We start from the raw sequence: 15,258 nt of genomic DNA on the forward strand, positions 1-15,258 counted from the left end.
AAGTCGCCCTTGCCTAAGCATGGTTATCCTTAAAACCTGGACCGCATTTGGGAACCTCTGGACTACTCTTATCCATAATGTGAGCTGCAGGGCTTTTTACGTCCTTTAGCTGTAAGCATACTACTCATAAATAAAAGACAGTTGCAGTAGTGTGTATAAGAAAGAGGATCACACCTCATTCAGGTTACACTGACATTAATTGCAAAAACGTATTTAATTTAACATAAAATTCATATTTACTATTATATATAATATGCGCGAAGATGTCCTCCTGTTGGGGAAACCTTGTCTGGATTTGTACTGAGGGCAGCTATGGCCCTCATTCCGAGTTGTTCGCTCGCTAGCTGTTTTTAGCAGCAGTGCAAACGCTAAGCCGCCGCCCTCTGGGAGTGTATCTTAGCTTAGCAGAAGTGCGAACGAAAGGTTTGCAGCGCTGCTACAAACAAAAATTGTGCCGTTTCAGAGTAGCTGCAGACCTATCCTACCTTGCGATCACTTCAGACTAGTTAGTTCCTGTTTTGACGTTACAAACACGCCCTGCGTTCGGCCAGCCACTACCCCGTTTCCCCAGCCACTCCTGCGTTTTTATCTGGCATGCCTGCGTTTCTCAGCACACTCCCCAAAAACGGTCAGTTACCACCCAGAAACACCCACTTCCTGTCAATCACTCACCGATCAGCAGTGCGACTGAAAAGCGTCGCTCCAGTTTGTGTAAAGCTGCATCGGCTTTTGTGAAAGTACGTCGTGCGTGCGCAGTGCGCACCATACGCATGCGCAGAAGTGCCGATTTTTACCCTGATCGCTGCGCTGCGAACAACGGCAGCTAGCGATCAACTCGGAATGACCCCCGATGTTGCTTATTTAAAGTACACATTATCATTTTGTGTGCAATCATTTACATTGTCTATGTCTCATGCATAAAGTTTCCAGTGTGTTCATTCTTTATAGCTTAATTCCATTTGTGCTGTAGATAATTCAAATATGTTAATAGCTGAATAGTAACCACCTGTCCACCAGAATTCACCTGTCATCTAGACCTTGGCATTAATGGTGCAAATCACTTGTTATTTGTTTTTGTAGGTGTGTCAGACAAGAACGATGCTGTTCAGCCTGGAGATGAGTTACTGCAGTTGGGAAATATCACTTTGAAAGGCCTCACTCGGTTTGAGGCCTGGACTGCCATTAAAACATTACCCAGTGGGCCAGTACAGGCTGTCATTAGGAGAACTAGCACTTCTGGCTCTATGTTCCAATAAGAAGAACTGCATGATGGAGCAGAATGGACAGCAAAAATATACAACTTAATTTTTCGCCTGGCATTTTATTTCTTCAGTGGATTATTCAAAAATAGTAGTGGACTCATCTATGTTTCGTTAAAGCAAAACTACCTGGAATAGCTGGAGTTAATTATTATTATTTTTTTTAGTTCTACTCCCCTTAAAAATCCCATAATATTTACATATATTTAGGCAGAATATCAGTGTAGCAATTTTCATTAGCAGCTGCCACAGTTTACGGAACTGTATACATGTTCCAATTTCTAATTTGATGGTGCCATAAGATGTTGAAAAAGGTGAATTATATGCAGTATGGCTGCAGCTGGAACCTCAGAGAACCCTGCTGCAACTACAGGAATACTCCTTTTGTTTACAGCTATGTAAAGAGATCTTTTTCATTTGAAGCTGGATGTTATAATATGATATAGCAGAATGTCAACATTAAACACACATATAAATAAGCTATTTATATAAGGAGATGAAACATGTTTTAATTAATGGGTCTAGAGCATAGGTTCTCAAACTCGGTCCTCAGGACCCCATACAGTGCATGTTTTGCAGGTCTCCTCACAGAATCGCAAGTGAAATAATTAGCTCCACCTGTGGACCTTTTAAAATGTGTCAGTGAGTAATTAATACACCTGTGCACCTGCTGGGTTACCTGCAAAACATGCACTGTGTGGGGTCCTGAGGACCGAGTTTGAGAACCTCTGGTCTAGAGGAATGATATTTGTTGAACTAGACAAAACACATGGAAGTTAAATAGCATTTGTACTGTAGATAATGTAGACAATATATATATTAGAGCAGTCACTCAGGTTCTGAAACTAGTTGGAATCTGCATATATCCTATGCAAAACTACAGGCTGGTGCATATATGTCTGAGATTGCTCACAGCCGAAAGTGCTTGGCACTTAGCCATGCCTCCCAACATGACCCTCTCCAGGAGGGCACAATGATCTGCTCCTGAACTTTTCTCTTAATGTATGATTGCCAACACCTGTGTTGAACAGGTTAATGGATATGATAGGTGTTCCGGCACAGGTGATGGCAATCATACAGTAAAAAAGAAGTCCAGAAGCTCCGTCCTGGGAGTATGACTTAGCTACCATTCATACACTTGGGGCGGTATTCTTTTCACCCCCTTCCACACCCGTTCTGTTTCTGCTGATTCACGTGGTATAATCATTTCAGTTCACTACCCCTGGGGTAGCGAGGGTGCCCATAATCCTTATATTTACTATGGGCACGATATGCGCGATAACGGGGATCACTTTAGAAAGGAGATTGGGCGTGATACATCATTTGAATACCACCCTTGGTGTGAATCCCCATAGGTTAAGAATAAAGTATATACTGTATCTGGGAAACAGGAACCTTGTTGGGTTTATTAATACAGTACAGTATAGTATGTTAACCGTGCTAGAGACAGATTGGGCAGAGCTGGGATCCCTAACCTTGTCCTACCATGTAGTTAGCCACCAGCCACTTTAACAAACACAGTACCAGCTGGACATAGTTAGGGATGTTGATTAAAGATTGAGTTATATGGAATACAGGTTGATGTATGGCATGTGCCACCTAGCAGACAGTGGGGGAAAGGATATGTATAGTGAATCTGTTTAACCTCATGCTGCACTGCCATTTCCATGTGACTTTTTCCATGTTGTGTTAAGCCACCTCATCTACCATCTTTCATCCTTTCTGATCATAACACACATTTTCCTCCCAAGTCCAAAACTCCACCAACGGCAACATCCTCCCAACATGACCCTCTCTTAAGGAGGGACAGAAAGCTCTGCTCCTCGAGTTCTCTATTAAATTCTGATCGCCATCACCTGTCCTGAAACGCCTTTCTTATCCATTAACCTGTTCAAAACAGGTGCCGCCAATCACAAATTAAGAGAAAAGTGCAGAAGCAGAGCATTGTGTCCCTCCTGGAGAGGGTCATGTTGGGAGGTATGCTAATGTAATGACGAATTCTGTACATGTTGCACCCGTAGGCTTTTAGTATAGTCAATTATGATTTATGTTGGCATTTGTTGTGTGACAAGCAGATTGCTATTCAATCATTATGAACATAATTAAGCAAATGTACATAACCAGAAATTCTGAACAGGCTGTAATACAGAAATGAAGGAATGTTTCATCATTCAGGGATGTAGCATCTTGTCCTGTGAATTACAATCATCCAGTAATTTCCTCTGTGGTGGAAATGCTGTGCTTATCCCTGGTGGCAATAAGTAATTGCACAGAAAGTTTTCTTTTTGGGGGTTTTCATAACAGATTATTGTAGAATGAGAGCTACAGAAATATTTTATGTTAGCAGCATTCATTTTTGTTACACAAAATATTATGAATTAGGATATAAAAAAAATGTCTAACAGCAGATTACTTCTTAACGCTTAAATCACAATATCTAGACCTTTTCTGTTGCATGGAATGTGACAAAAACCAGGTTTACACCGTCTGTACAACATCTATATGGAACCAGCTGAATCTATGCAATATCCTATTTTCATCAATAGTCTACTAATTGTGTGGGTATATATTACATATGTAAATACATATGGTTTTGTAATTGCAAATAAAAAAAGTTTCTAATTAATTTAATGATAATCAAATGGGATAACTGTGAACAATCAGTGACACATTAATCATCTCCTGTTTTGAGAACTTATTTTTCATTTGCTGTATTCAGTGCCAGTTACCGAAAATGTGAGTGTACTGTATATGGCATATGCATATGGGTGTAAATAAGTAAATTTGCACCTGTATCTGTTTTAGCATAAGTAGGCTTACCATACTATCCCTTTAAACTGGGAGAATAATGAATTACACAGGTTCTGTGGCTGGCTGACTTCAAGCCTGTGTTTCACCTGGTTTTAATCAGCCACAGAACCTGTTTAATCCATGATCGTCCTGGTTTAAAGGGATGGCATAGTCTTATACAGAAATAACATCTAATACTCCGCCTCAGGTCCAGAGCCGGTAAAACCTTTAACATAATCTTGCATAATATCCACTTTACGTATCTTGTCTTCTTGCTAGTAGCAAAATTATAGATTGTAGAATAATGTCAAACACAATGAGGGGTACATTTATCAAGCAGAGATTGGGTTAAGTTGTTGCTTTTTGGGGGATTAGAAACCGCTGGATTAGTGGTGATATAAACCAGGACACCCCTATGTTCTGCAGTTTGCTCAGGCAATAAAATCTCTCTCATTGTTTATTTTATCAATAAGGTAAAACAGTAAGGGCATACTTGCCTACCTGACCCTCTCCATGAGGGAGAAAATGCTCTGTTCCTGGACTTTCCTGGTAATGTATGATTGCCATCACCTGTGGTGAAACACCTTTCTTATCAATTAACTAGCTCACCACAGGTGATGGCAATCATACATTACCAGGAAAGTCCAGGAACAGAGCATTTTCTCCCTCATGGAGAGGGTCAGGTAGGCAAGTATGAGGAAGGGGTTCATTTCTACATTTCCATACCTCCCAACATGACCCTCTCCAGGAGGGACAGAATGCTCTGCTTCTGGACTTCCCTCTTAATTTATGATTGCCATCACCTGTGCTGAAACACCTTTCTTATCCAGTAACCTGTTCAACACAGGTGATAGCAATCATTCATTAAGAGAAAAGTCCAGAAGAAGGTCGACATGTTCTAGGTCGACTGGTCAAAAGGTCGACATGAGTTTTTTGTTGTTGTTGTTTTCTTCTAGAGTGACCGGGAACCCCAATTAGTGCACCGTGTCCCCTTGCATGGCAAGCGAGCTTCGGGCAAGGTGCCTCGCTATGCTACCGCTTCGCTCGTCACAGATTACCGTTCCAATCGTAGTCCACGTGGATCGTTAAGTATGAAAAATGTAAAAAAAAGATATATTTTTTTAAAAACTCATGTCGACCTTTTAACCTTTCGACCTAGAACATGTCGACCTTCTGACCCTGTAGACCTAGTGACTGTTGACCTATAGTGGTTGACCTAAACATTGTTGACCTAGACACTGTCGATCTTCAGACCGGATCCCAAAAAGTTTACCTATATATCCTCTATTTACACTAAATGGTTTTTCATAGGACTTGTGCAGTTTGAGAACTTCAGCTTTTATTACATTTTGCATAATACTATAGCATAGAGAGCAGCACCGTAACAGAGCCCCACTCCCTAAACTCATGATTTCACTCATAGGTGGAGGGGCTAATGGCTCTGGGATGTAAAGCATTGCCCAGAGAGTCATAAGGATGCTCTGGGCAGCACCACAGGCTGCAGGGTGCATGCCTGTTGGCTCTGCAGTAGGCCTACTGGCTGCAAGATGCAATCCAGGCACCCTGCAGGCCACATGCAGGTGCCATGGGGTAGCGACTGTGCGGCCTCCTGGGCCCTGAGTGACAGCACCCATCAGACACCCCTATTATGGCCCTGACAGAGAGTATGGGGTGTATTCAATTCTTGCCGGAAACTGCCGTCTTGTTGGAAGGACGTCAGTTTCTGACTTTTTTAGGTCGGAAAGGGTTCCAACCTATTCAATGCCCCCTCAGATTTTCCGACAAGTCGGGAATTCCGACTTGTTGGAAAACGCGTGGATCGGCGGAATAGCTGCTGATCCACGTGTTTTGTCGGAAGCGGCGGCCAATTCCGACAGGTTTTGGCCCCATTTCCGACAATGTCAATCCAACTTTAATAAACTGAATTAATTGAATACTCAGATGTCGGATCCTTACCATCGGAGAGGATCCGACATCAATGAATATACCCCTATGCGAGGGCAACATACTCATTTGCAGTGTACTAAATCTCAGCTGAAACTACTGTTCTGTGATAACTATTCCCATTGCTAACATTTGGGTCACACTCTTGTAAATGGTATCCGGATGATAAGTCGACACTAAATGGTCTACAATCGTATGGTCGACATGGTCAAAAGGTTGACATGACAATGTTCAACACAACATATGGGCGACATGAGGTTTATGTTATTTTTTCATTTTTCAACTTATTCATACTTTACCATCCAAGTGAACTACAATTGAGAATGGTAACCTTGCCCGAAGTGAGCCATACGAAGGATTGTGGTACACTTATTGGGGTTCCATGTGCTGGAAGCAAAAATTTGACACAAAAAAAGATGAAAAACTCATGTCACCCTTTTCATGTGACGACCATTCCCTTTTTTTTAATCTTTTTCACACGTCGACCTTGTGCATGTCAAACTTTTTGTGTTGACCTATTATACCATAACCCTTGTAAACCCCCTTCACCATGTATTTTGTGAGACCGTTCAACAGATTCAATAGTTACTATTACTCCTCAGTTACCAGCACTCCTCTAAAACAGCACAATATAGTGTTCTGTCAAACTGGGACCGGGCATTCTCCGGGTGGAGGGGTCTCTCCTTTCCCTGAGAGCAACATCTTTTGCCCACCTCACCACATCTCACTCCTTTACTCTGTACCCCCTAGTGGGAGCCATTGGTGGGTAGAGGAGGGGACAGAGTGACTGACTCTGGACAGACTTTGTTGGATTATTATAATATAGATGTTCATAAGACTGTAACACATTTAAATATAGTCCATAAAAATGTATATATATTAAGGTTGTTCTCCTAGAAACATATAAAGTACCGGTAGGTACACTCATTGGTAAAAAAAAAAAAGTTAAATATGCAGATGAAATAAAATAATCATACTACAGTAACAAGTGCCTATGTGCAGTCATTGAGCAGTACAGGCGTCTTCCGCATAGGTGGTAGTTTCCCATCCCTCAATCTCTTCCAGCCAGAGCTGCTGTGACCTCTGTGTAGCAATGGTAAGAGCTATGTGTCATACTTCTAAGCTTTTCACAGCTTTTTCGAGATTGCTGTAAAACTGAATCATGCTATATGGGAAAAATGATTCCACTACAGATTTCGGAAGATAGCCACTAAGATCAGTCTGGAAAAAGCTTAAAACTTGTGTTTTCATTGGATCTCTGAAAAATAAAACACAGAAGAACAATAATAATGAATTTATTAAATGACATGTAGTCACTGTTAATCATAATGCAAAACGGAAAAGAAGTGATCCTTAATCATAGTCAGGCGCACAGAGAGGAGACGGGGTTTTACATAATGTCTGGGCCTCCTTGTAGTAGCATCGCTGCACAGGGGGCACATACGTGGTAGATGGATATGGAATGGAACATGAAAGTGGCAGAAGGAGGGAAATATATACGTTATGGTAAGAACTTACCGTTGATAACGGTATTTCTCCTAAGTCCACAGGATCCACAAGATAACAATGGGATATGATGAAGCGACAGCAGATTTGCACCAATCGGTCAAAGCTTTTCCAGCCTCCCAGCACGCAACGGGCCCGTCCATATATCTCCGCCTCTTTGATCAGGCAAATCAGTTGTATTCCAAAGCTCAAGGCAGGAGCATCATAGATATCCCTAATCAGGCGATAAGAACACACATGCACACCTTTCTGCACAAGAAGGAAGAGGTTAGTGAGTAAAAGGATCCTCAAATCAGGTGTGTCACGGTGGGATCCCTGTGGATCCTGTGGACTTAGGAGAAATACCGTTATCAACGGAAAGTTCTTACCATAACGTATATATTTCTCCGGCAGGGTCCACAGGTTATCCACAGGATAACAATGGGATTTCCCAAAGCAATTTAGTGGTGGGGACGCTCCTGATTGGGCAGGAGAATACTTCGCCCGAATTCAGTGTCATGAGAGGTAAAGGTATCCAAGGCATAATGTCTAATGAATGTGTTAATGGAAGACCATGTGGCTGCCTTACATACAGTATCTGTTCTGCTGAAGCATCACGTTGTGCTGCCCATGATGGACCTACCTTGCGAGTAGAGTGAGCATAGACATTAGCCGGAACAGGGAGATCAGCCTAAGAATATGCTTCTAAAATCGTCATCCGAAGCCATCTTGCCAGTGTCTGCTTATCAGCAGGCCATCCTCTCTTGTGAAATCCATAGCGAATGAAGAGAGAAACTGTCTTTCTGATGGCACTAGTATGATCCACGTAGATCCTTAATGCACGGACCACGTGCAGCGATGCATCTCCCGCAGAAAGGCCCGGCACCTGGAAAGCTGGGACTACAATTTCTTCATTAAGGTGGAATTTAGACACCACCTTCGGAAGATACCCAGATCTAGTTCTGAGAACTGCTTTATCTGGATAAAAAAAATCAGAAATGGGGAATGACATGATAATGCCCCTAAATCTGATACTCTTCTAGCTGACGCCATAGCCAGTAGAAAGAGAACTTTAGCTGTCAACCATTTAAGATCCACTTTATTAATTGGTTCAAATTGGGCAACTTGAAGGGCTTTCAGGACTAGACTTAAGTCCCAAGGCACTGTAGGAGGAACAAAAGGAGGTTGAATGTGCAGCATTCCCTGGAAAAAAGTACGCACATCCTGTAAATTGGCAATTTTCTTTTTGAACCATATAGTCAATGCCGACACTTGCACTCTCAAGGAAGCTACCTTCAAACCTTTATCCATTCCTGCCTGAAGGAATGGTAGGATCCTGGAAACTCTGAAAGTCTTAGGGTCATTTTCCGTTCACTGCACCAATGAATATAGGTTTGCCATATTCGATGATAAAGTGAGTTGAGGAAGGTTTCCTTGCTCTGAGCATAGTTTGAATTACCTGTTGTGAGAATCCTCTTGACTTCAGGATAGAGGTTTCAAGAGCCACGCCGTAAAAGACAGTCGATCCAGATGTCTGTGATAACAAGGACCCTGCATCAGTAGATCTGGATGTTGAGGGAGTAGAAGTGGAACATCCATCGACATCCTCTGCAGATCTGTGTACCAATGTCTTCTGAGCCAAGCCAGAGCTATTAGTATCACAACACCTTTTCCTTGCTTTATCTTCCTCACCACCCTGGGTAATAGGGTGATTGGAGGAAACACATAAGCCAGACGAAAATCCCACCTCACCGACAGGGCATCCACAAAGATCGCTCTGGGATCCTTTGTTCTTGACCCGTATGCGAGCACTTTGTTGTTCAGACAGGACGCCATGATATCTATCTCTGGCAACCCCCGCTTGTCTACTAGAGTCTGGAAGACCTCCAGCTGTTGAGCCCATTTGCTTGCCTGAATGGCGTGTCGACTGAGGAAGTCCGCTTCCCAGTTTAGGACTCCCAGAACGAACACTGCGGACAAGGCTGGATGATGAAGTTCTGCCCACTTTTGTACATGACTTATCTCCTTCATCGCTTTTCGGCTGCGAGTTCCTCCCTGATGGTTGAGGTACGCTACTACCATTGCATTGTCCGAGCGGATCTGGACTGGTTTTCCCCGAAGAATTTCCTTTGCCTGAATCAGTGCCATGTATATGGCCTGAAGTTCCAATATATTTATTGGCAGGCAACTTACTTCCTTGGTCTTTTGCCCCTGAAAACACAACCTTCCTGACACTGCTCCCCAGCCCTGGAGACTGGCGTCTGTCATCAGAATTTCCCAATCTGATATCCAAAAGGGTCTCCCCTTGTCGAGATGGGATGTCTGTAGACACCAGGCTAATGACCTACTTACTTCTATTGTAAGAACCATAGTCTGTGTTTTTATCGGCTGATGCAACTCATTCCATTTGGCAAGAATCAGACGCTGCACAGGCCTTGAATGGAATTGTGCATACTCCACCATGTCGAATGATGACACCATCAAACCCATCACACGCATTGCTGCGTGAATGGATACCTTTTGACTGTGTAACAAGTCCTGAATCCTTGACTGAACTTTGGATATCTTGTTCAGAGGTAAAGTTACTCTCTGAAGACTTGAATCCAGTACAGCGCCCAAGTGAGTCATCTGTTGTGACGGAACCAGAGACTATTTTGCCCAATTTATGAGCCACCTGTGGTTCTGCAGACACGTTATTGTCTGTTGCAGAGGACATAAGAGCAATTACTGCGTCCGTGCCAGGATTAAAAGATCGTTGAGGTATGTAAATATTCTTATCCCGTGCTGGTGGAGATAAGCTGCCATTACCACCATAATCTAGGTAACTACTCTGTGAGCTGTGGCTAACCCAAAATGTAGGGCCTGGAACTGAAAATGCTGTTGGAGGATAGCGAACCTGAGATAGCACTGATGGGACAGTGCTATAGGAACATGAAGATTAGCACCCTGTATATCCAGGGATACCATATAATCCCCTGGCTCCATGGCCAAAATGATGGAACGTAACGTCTCCATGTGAAACCGAGGTACCCAAATATATTTGTTCAGTACTTTGAGATTGAGAATGGGCCGAAATTACCCATTCAGCTTCTGAACTACAAACAGGTTGGAGTAAAAACCCTGTCCTCATTGTGCAGGAGGAACTGGAATGACTATTCCTGAGTGAAGCAATTTCTGAACTGCCTCTAACAAAGCCCTGGCCTTCTTCTCTACCCGAGATGGGCTGGTACAAAAAACCTTTGAGGAGCGTGCTTCTTGAAGGGAAAAGCATAACCTAGAGATACCACTTCCTGCACCCAGGCATCTGTTGTAGACTGCTGCCAGATCTGTGCAAACTGAAGAAGTCAGCCCCCCACCCTGGGGTCCCCCAGGTGGAGGCCCACACCATCAGTTTGATGGCTTATTATCTGTTTTCCCAACCGGTCCTCTGGTAGTCCAATGCTTTTTAGTCTAACCAGACTTGTTGTATTGGGGCTGCTTGCCATCACTTTTTCCTTTAGCTTTACCTTGAGACCGAAAGGGCCAAAAAGCCGGAACTTTAGGTTTGAAATTGTATGTGGAAGGAAACTTGACCTTCTTGGAGTCTGCTTCTGACTCCAGAATATCTGTCAATTCTTTGCCAGAAAGAATATCTCCAGAAAAGGGCAAAGATTCCAAAACCTTCTTAGATTCTGAATCAGCTTTACACGTACGTAGCCAAACTGCTCTGCAAGCAGCTATTGTTGAAGCTGATGCCCTGGAGGAAATAGTACCCATATCCAATGCTGCTTCTTCCAAGAACATTGCAGCCTGTTTTATATGAGCTATATGGGATTTTTTCTCTCTAGAAGCTATTGAAAAATCCCCCTCCAATGTATCAGCCCAGGCAGCCACTGCCTTTGCCATCCAAGCTGAAGCCATGGCTGGCCTTATGACTGCCCAGACAGGGAAATAATGGTTTTTAGAAAACCATCCGCTCTCCTATCTGAGACCTCATATAATGATGTTGAAGGTAAAGGTAATGTAGATTTTCGCACTAATCGAATTACATACGTATCTACTTTAGGAGCCACCTCCATTTTTAAACAATCCCCAGCTGGAAGAGGATAACTGGAATTCCATTTCTTAGGAATTCTAAACTTCTTATTGGCCGTAGCCCAAGCCTCTTCCATAATTTCCGTCAGCTGATCTGACCCTGGAAACGCAGTCTTAACTGTTTTGGGACGTTTAAACACAGGTGCCTTGGTTTTTAACACAGGCTCTGTTGAATCCTCTAAGGATAGAATAGCTTTCATTGCTTTAATTAACTCGGCTATATCCACTGAGCTGAGACCTTCCTCCTCCTCTTCGTATGCCGAAGTAGAATTTATGGAGCTTTCATCTGAATCATGTGTAGCCAGCTTGTTTCTTTTGAGAGACTGCTAATGGAAGTGATACACTATAGGTGGGGAGCTGCATGTAAGGGTTGATAGTGTAGCCTATCCCTGGTACAGGAGTTGGAGGAATTATCCGTTCAGCTATACTGGATAAAGTCTGTGCAAAAATAGCCCAAGGTGGATCCATCTGCACGTGAATCTGCCTTGTATTTTTCATTAACCCCTGGTGAATGCTAACACAATTTGCACACAAACCATCCTGAACCAGATCCTGAGAGGATAACACAGCTTTGCAAGACAAACATGATATGAGTGTTGGTGTTGCTGTGAGTGTACCTTCCTCACCTTTGCCACTCTTAGACATGATAAATAATCAACACTTCCACAATGTACTACACAATTTGTGATTGTAATCACTTTAAACTTCTTAAAGTGACATACAATCTGACCCTATCCATGCACCAGCATTGAGGATTGGAATAAACAAACTTACAGAAATATAGTAAATTCAGCAATCACACTAGCAGTCAGTCACATGTTATACATTAGTATAATAAGCGATATGAGCATATCATCAACTACAACTATATTTTAAGTATGTAGGAGAACATATTACTGCATCATGTTTAAAAAGATCTAACGTATTCAGACGCAATTGCAAAAGAAACAGTAAATGTATACAGACTCATATGCAATAAGCACTTATCTAACTATTCGTACTCAAAAGGGTAGATAGAGACTTAGTGCTGTATTACCTGTACTCAGTAGAGTGGGATACAAGGAGACTCACCTCACTTCCAAGACCGATCAATACATTAGCGAACGCTGAGTGGATCCACATGCTACTAGTGTACACTGCGGCTCCATGAACCTATAGTGAACACAGGTACTCAGTGAATACCAACGCACCAGTCACACAGCCGCCTATGCTGCGACTGGGTCCCCTTCGTGTATAGCATCAGAGACGGAAGCAGGAAACAGTTCATGGCGGGAGACTCGGAGGAAACTGGTTATGAACCGGGGGAGGGGCAACTAGGAGAGTGTCTGACTCCCCACTGCTGACATCAACCCTAGGGATCACAGCCTCATACTATTCCTGGAGCCTCTGATCCCTAAGGCCTAGCGCTGGTGCACTTGTGGCGTTGGCGACTGTTTGGTAGTCTCCTCCCAAAACAGTGCAGCTGTGTCCGTATTTCCCTACTAAGCAGAACCGATGCCTTACCTTCTCCCCGTGCTCCGGCCACAGCCTGGTAACGTCTGCTGGACCTGCTAGTATATCCAACACAGACGCCCGCCGAAACAGCACTGTACTCGTGGGTAAACGTTGTCACGACCCGGCGGAGAGTTGTTGGAGTGACTCTTTTTAAGGTACATATAAGACGCTGTTTAGAACGGTCACTCTAGAAAAAATAGTAAGACTATAAAAATAAAATAAGCCAGCTTAGGCCTGCTAAAAACCAGCAGCCCTCTAATCATGGTCCGGCTCCTGCCGCACCAAACAAAAAAATGATTTGCCTGAGCAAGGAGGCGGGGATATATGGATGGGCCCGTTGTATGCTGGGAGGCCGGAAAAGCTTTGACAGATTGGTGCAAATCTGTTGTCGCTTCATCATATCCCATTGTTATCCTGTGGATAACCTGTGGACCCTGCCGGAGAAACACTGAATTCTGAGCAAGATATAATAATAATATGTAAATTCTGAGATAGAAATGTCCATGTCCCTGACACAGGAAACCCTAGGGCAGATGTATTAAGCCTTGAGACAGCATAAGGAAGTGATAAACTAGTGATAAAAGCAAGGTGATAAATGCAGCAGCCAATCAGCTCCTGTTGATTTACATATTGGAGCTGATTGGCTGCTGCGTTTATCACCTTGCACTTATTACTGGTTTATCACTTCCTTATGCCTTCTCCGGGTTAATACATCTGCTCCCTTATGCCTTCCCTAGTGCTCTGTATGCATGTACAGTGACAAGCCAAAGACGACCAGCCCTACAACATTTACTAATATTTGTATTTGATCTAATAAGTTGTTAGTGCTCAAAGTCTGTGTCTCAGTGCAAAGAAATCATGAGAGCACCCATGGCACGGTTGTGATTGTGACAGTCTCGACCATTCTAGGATCTACTGCCAACCATGGGTCTCCTGGTTTTGGTATGACCAGCTCAGCATTGCATAGCTAGGTGACTTTTCATGCTAAACAATCACAGAGGCTTCTTCAGTGTGTGTGTATTTCATTGTAAACAGTGGCTCCTTTTTCCTTCTAACAGTAATCAAATACATTTCTGGTTTGACGTCGCACATGCAGAGATACTTTACAAATGCTATATGCAACATAACACAGCTATGCAGATCCCTACTTGCTTTGTGCATATCAGATGAAGGTACTCCCACTTTTCAACATTTCAATCCAGGAAACATAAGTTATTCACAGTATAATGATATATAGATGGTCTCACTGCAGGTAACTATGAGCCCACACCAGGAGATGTTGCAGCTCTCCTTACCCAGGAACAGGAACACAGAAGCAGCCACAGGAATGGTTAAAGCCTCTGACAAAGTGTCTCTGGGGAGGACAGCTCGGGTGTTCAACATTTGTAGCTAAAATGACATGGAAAATAATATAGTTACTTAATATATTTCACATTTGGACAGCAATCATTACACATCACAAGCTAAAGTAAAATCTAAATATTATACTGATGGGAAGGTTAAATAATGTAAAATGTAGAAATAACTGCATTGTACATAGTAAGGAGGTTAGTCTCACATCACTCCTATACACATCAATTTGCAAGATGAAGGGAATACCACCTAGGTGGTTACCTGGCGCTAGATGAGGGGGTTCACCACAGCTGCTGCACAAAAAAGGGGTTGGTCAGACCCAAGGATATATACACAAGAAAACAACAAGGTAGCGCTATTGGTCATAAATGAGAATAGAAGGTCATAAAAACAACACAATTTAATTAAAAGGAGCAAAAGTTAATATACAACATATTGTGCACTTGATAAAAAGAATAATTTCCTGTAAATGTAGACGAGCGTAACTCCCACTAGGTATAATGGTATTAGATATAAGAAGATTCAAAAAACCTGCTCCATTATGATTAGTCCCAAAGCAGTTCCATAGGAGGGTATTACAACACAGTTCGAAGAAATATATTTACCACCGATATTGGCAAGGTATTTAAGCGAAAACAGCGTCCGCAAAGGCAGTTCCTTGTTAGGTGGCAGCTTGTGTTGGTTGTCAGTTAAGACAGTCCTCCATCCAATGGGTTCTATGCTTGGTAGCAGAGTGGGATTTGGTTCAGGTAACAGTCTTCCAAACACTCCCACTGAGCGATTGGAAGACTGTTAACTGAACCAAATCCCACTCTGCTACCAAGCATAGAACCCATTGGATGGAGGACTGTCTTAACTG

General features: G+C 42.9%; 2 protein-coding genes across 6 annotated transcripts in view; one reads left to right on the forward strand and one right to left on the reverse strand.

Annotated features, from left to right (window-relative positions):
- The window catches only part of IL16 (interleukin 16), a 208,729-nt gene extending 204,844 nt beyond the window's left edge, over positions 1-3,885 (forward strand). For all 4 annotated transcript variants that reach the window (XM_063925927.1, XM_063925929.1, XM_063925928.1 and 1 more), the window contains one exon: positions 1,081-3,885. In XM_063925927.1, coding sequence (XP_063781997.1) covers positions 1,081-1,256 — 176 coding nt within the window. In that variant the 3' untranslated portion in view covers positions 1,257-3,885. The remainder of the gene's footprint in view (positions 1-1,080) is intronic.
- Positions 3,886-6,793: 2,908 nt separating this feature from the next.
- The window catches only part of STARD5 (StAR related lipid transfer domain containing 5), a 135,611-nt gene continuing 127,146 nt past the window's right edge, over positions 6,794-15,258 (reverse strand). For both annotated transcript variants that reach the window (XM_063925938.1, XM_063925939.1), the window contains 2 exons: positions 14,342-14,435; positions 6,794-7,251 (listed from right to left, as the gene is read on the reverse strand). In XM_063925938.1, coding sequence (XP_063782008.1) covers positions 7,104-7,251; positions 14,342-14,435 — 242 coding nt within the window. In that variant the 3' untranslated portion in view covers positions 6,794-7,103. The remainder of the gene's footprint in view (positions 7,252-14,341; positions 14,436-15,258) is intronic.

Source organism: Pseudophryne corroboree, chromosome 6 (genome assembly GCF_028390025.1).
Source record: "Pseudophryne corroboree isolate aPseCor3 chromosome 6, aPseCor3.hap2, whole genome shotgun sequence".
In the NCBI taxonomy this organism is placed as follows: Eukaryota; Metazoa; Chordata; class Amphibia; order Anura; family Myobatrachidae; genus Pseudophryne; species Pseudophryne corroboree.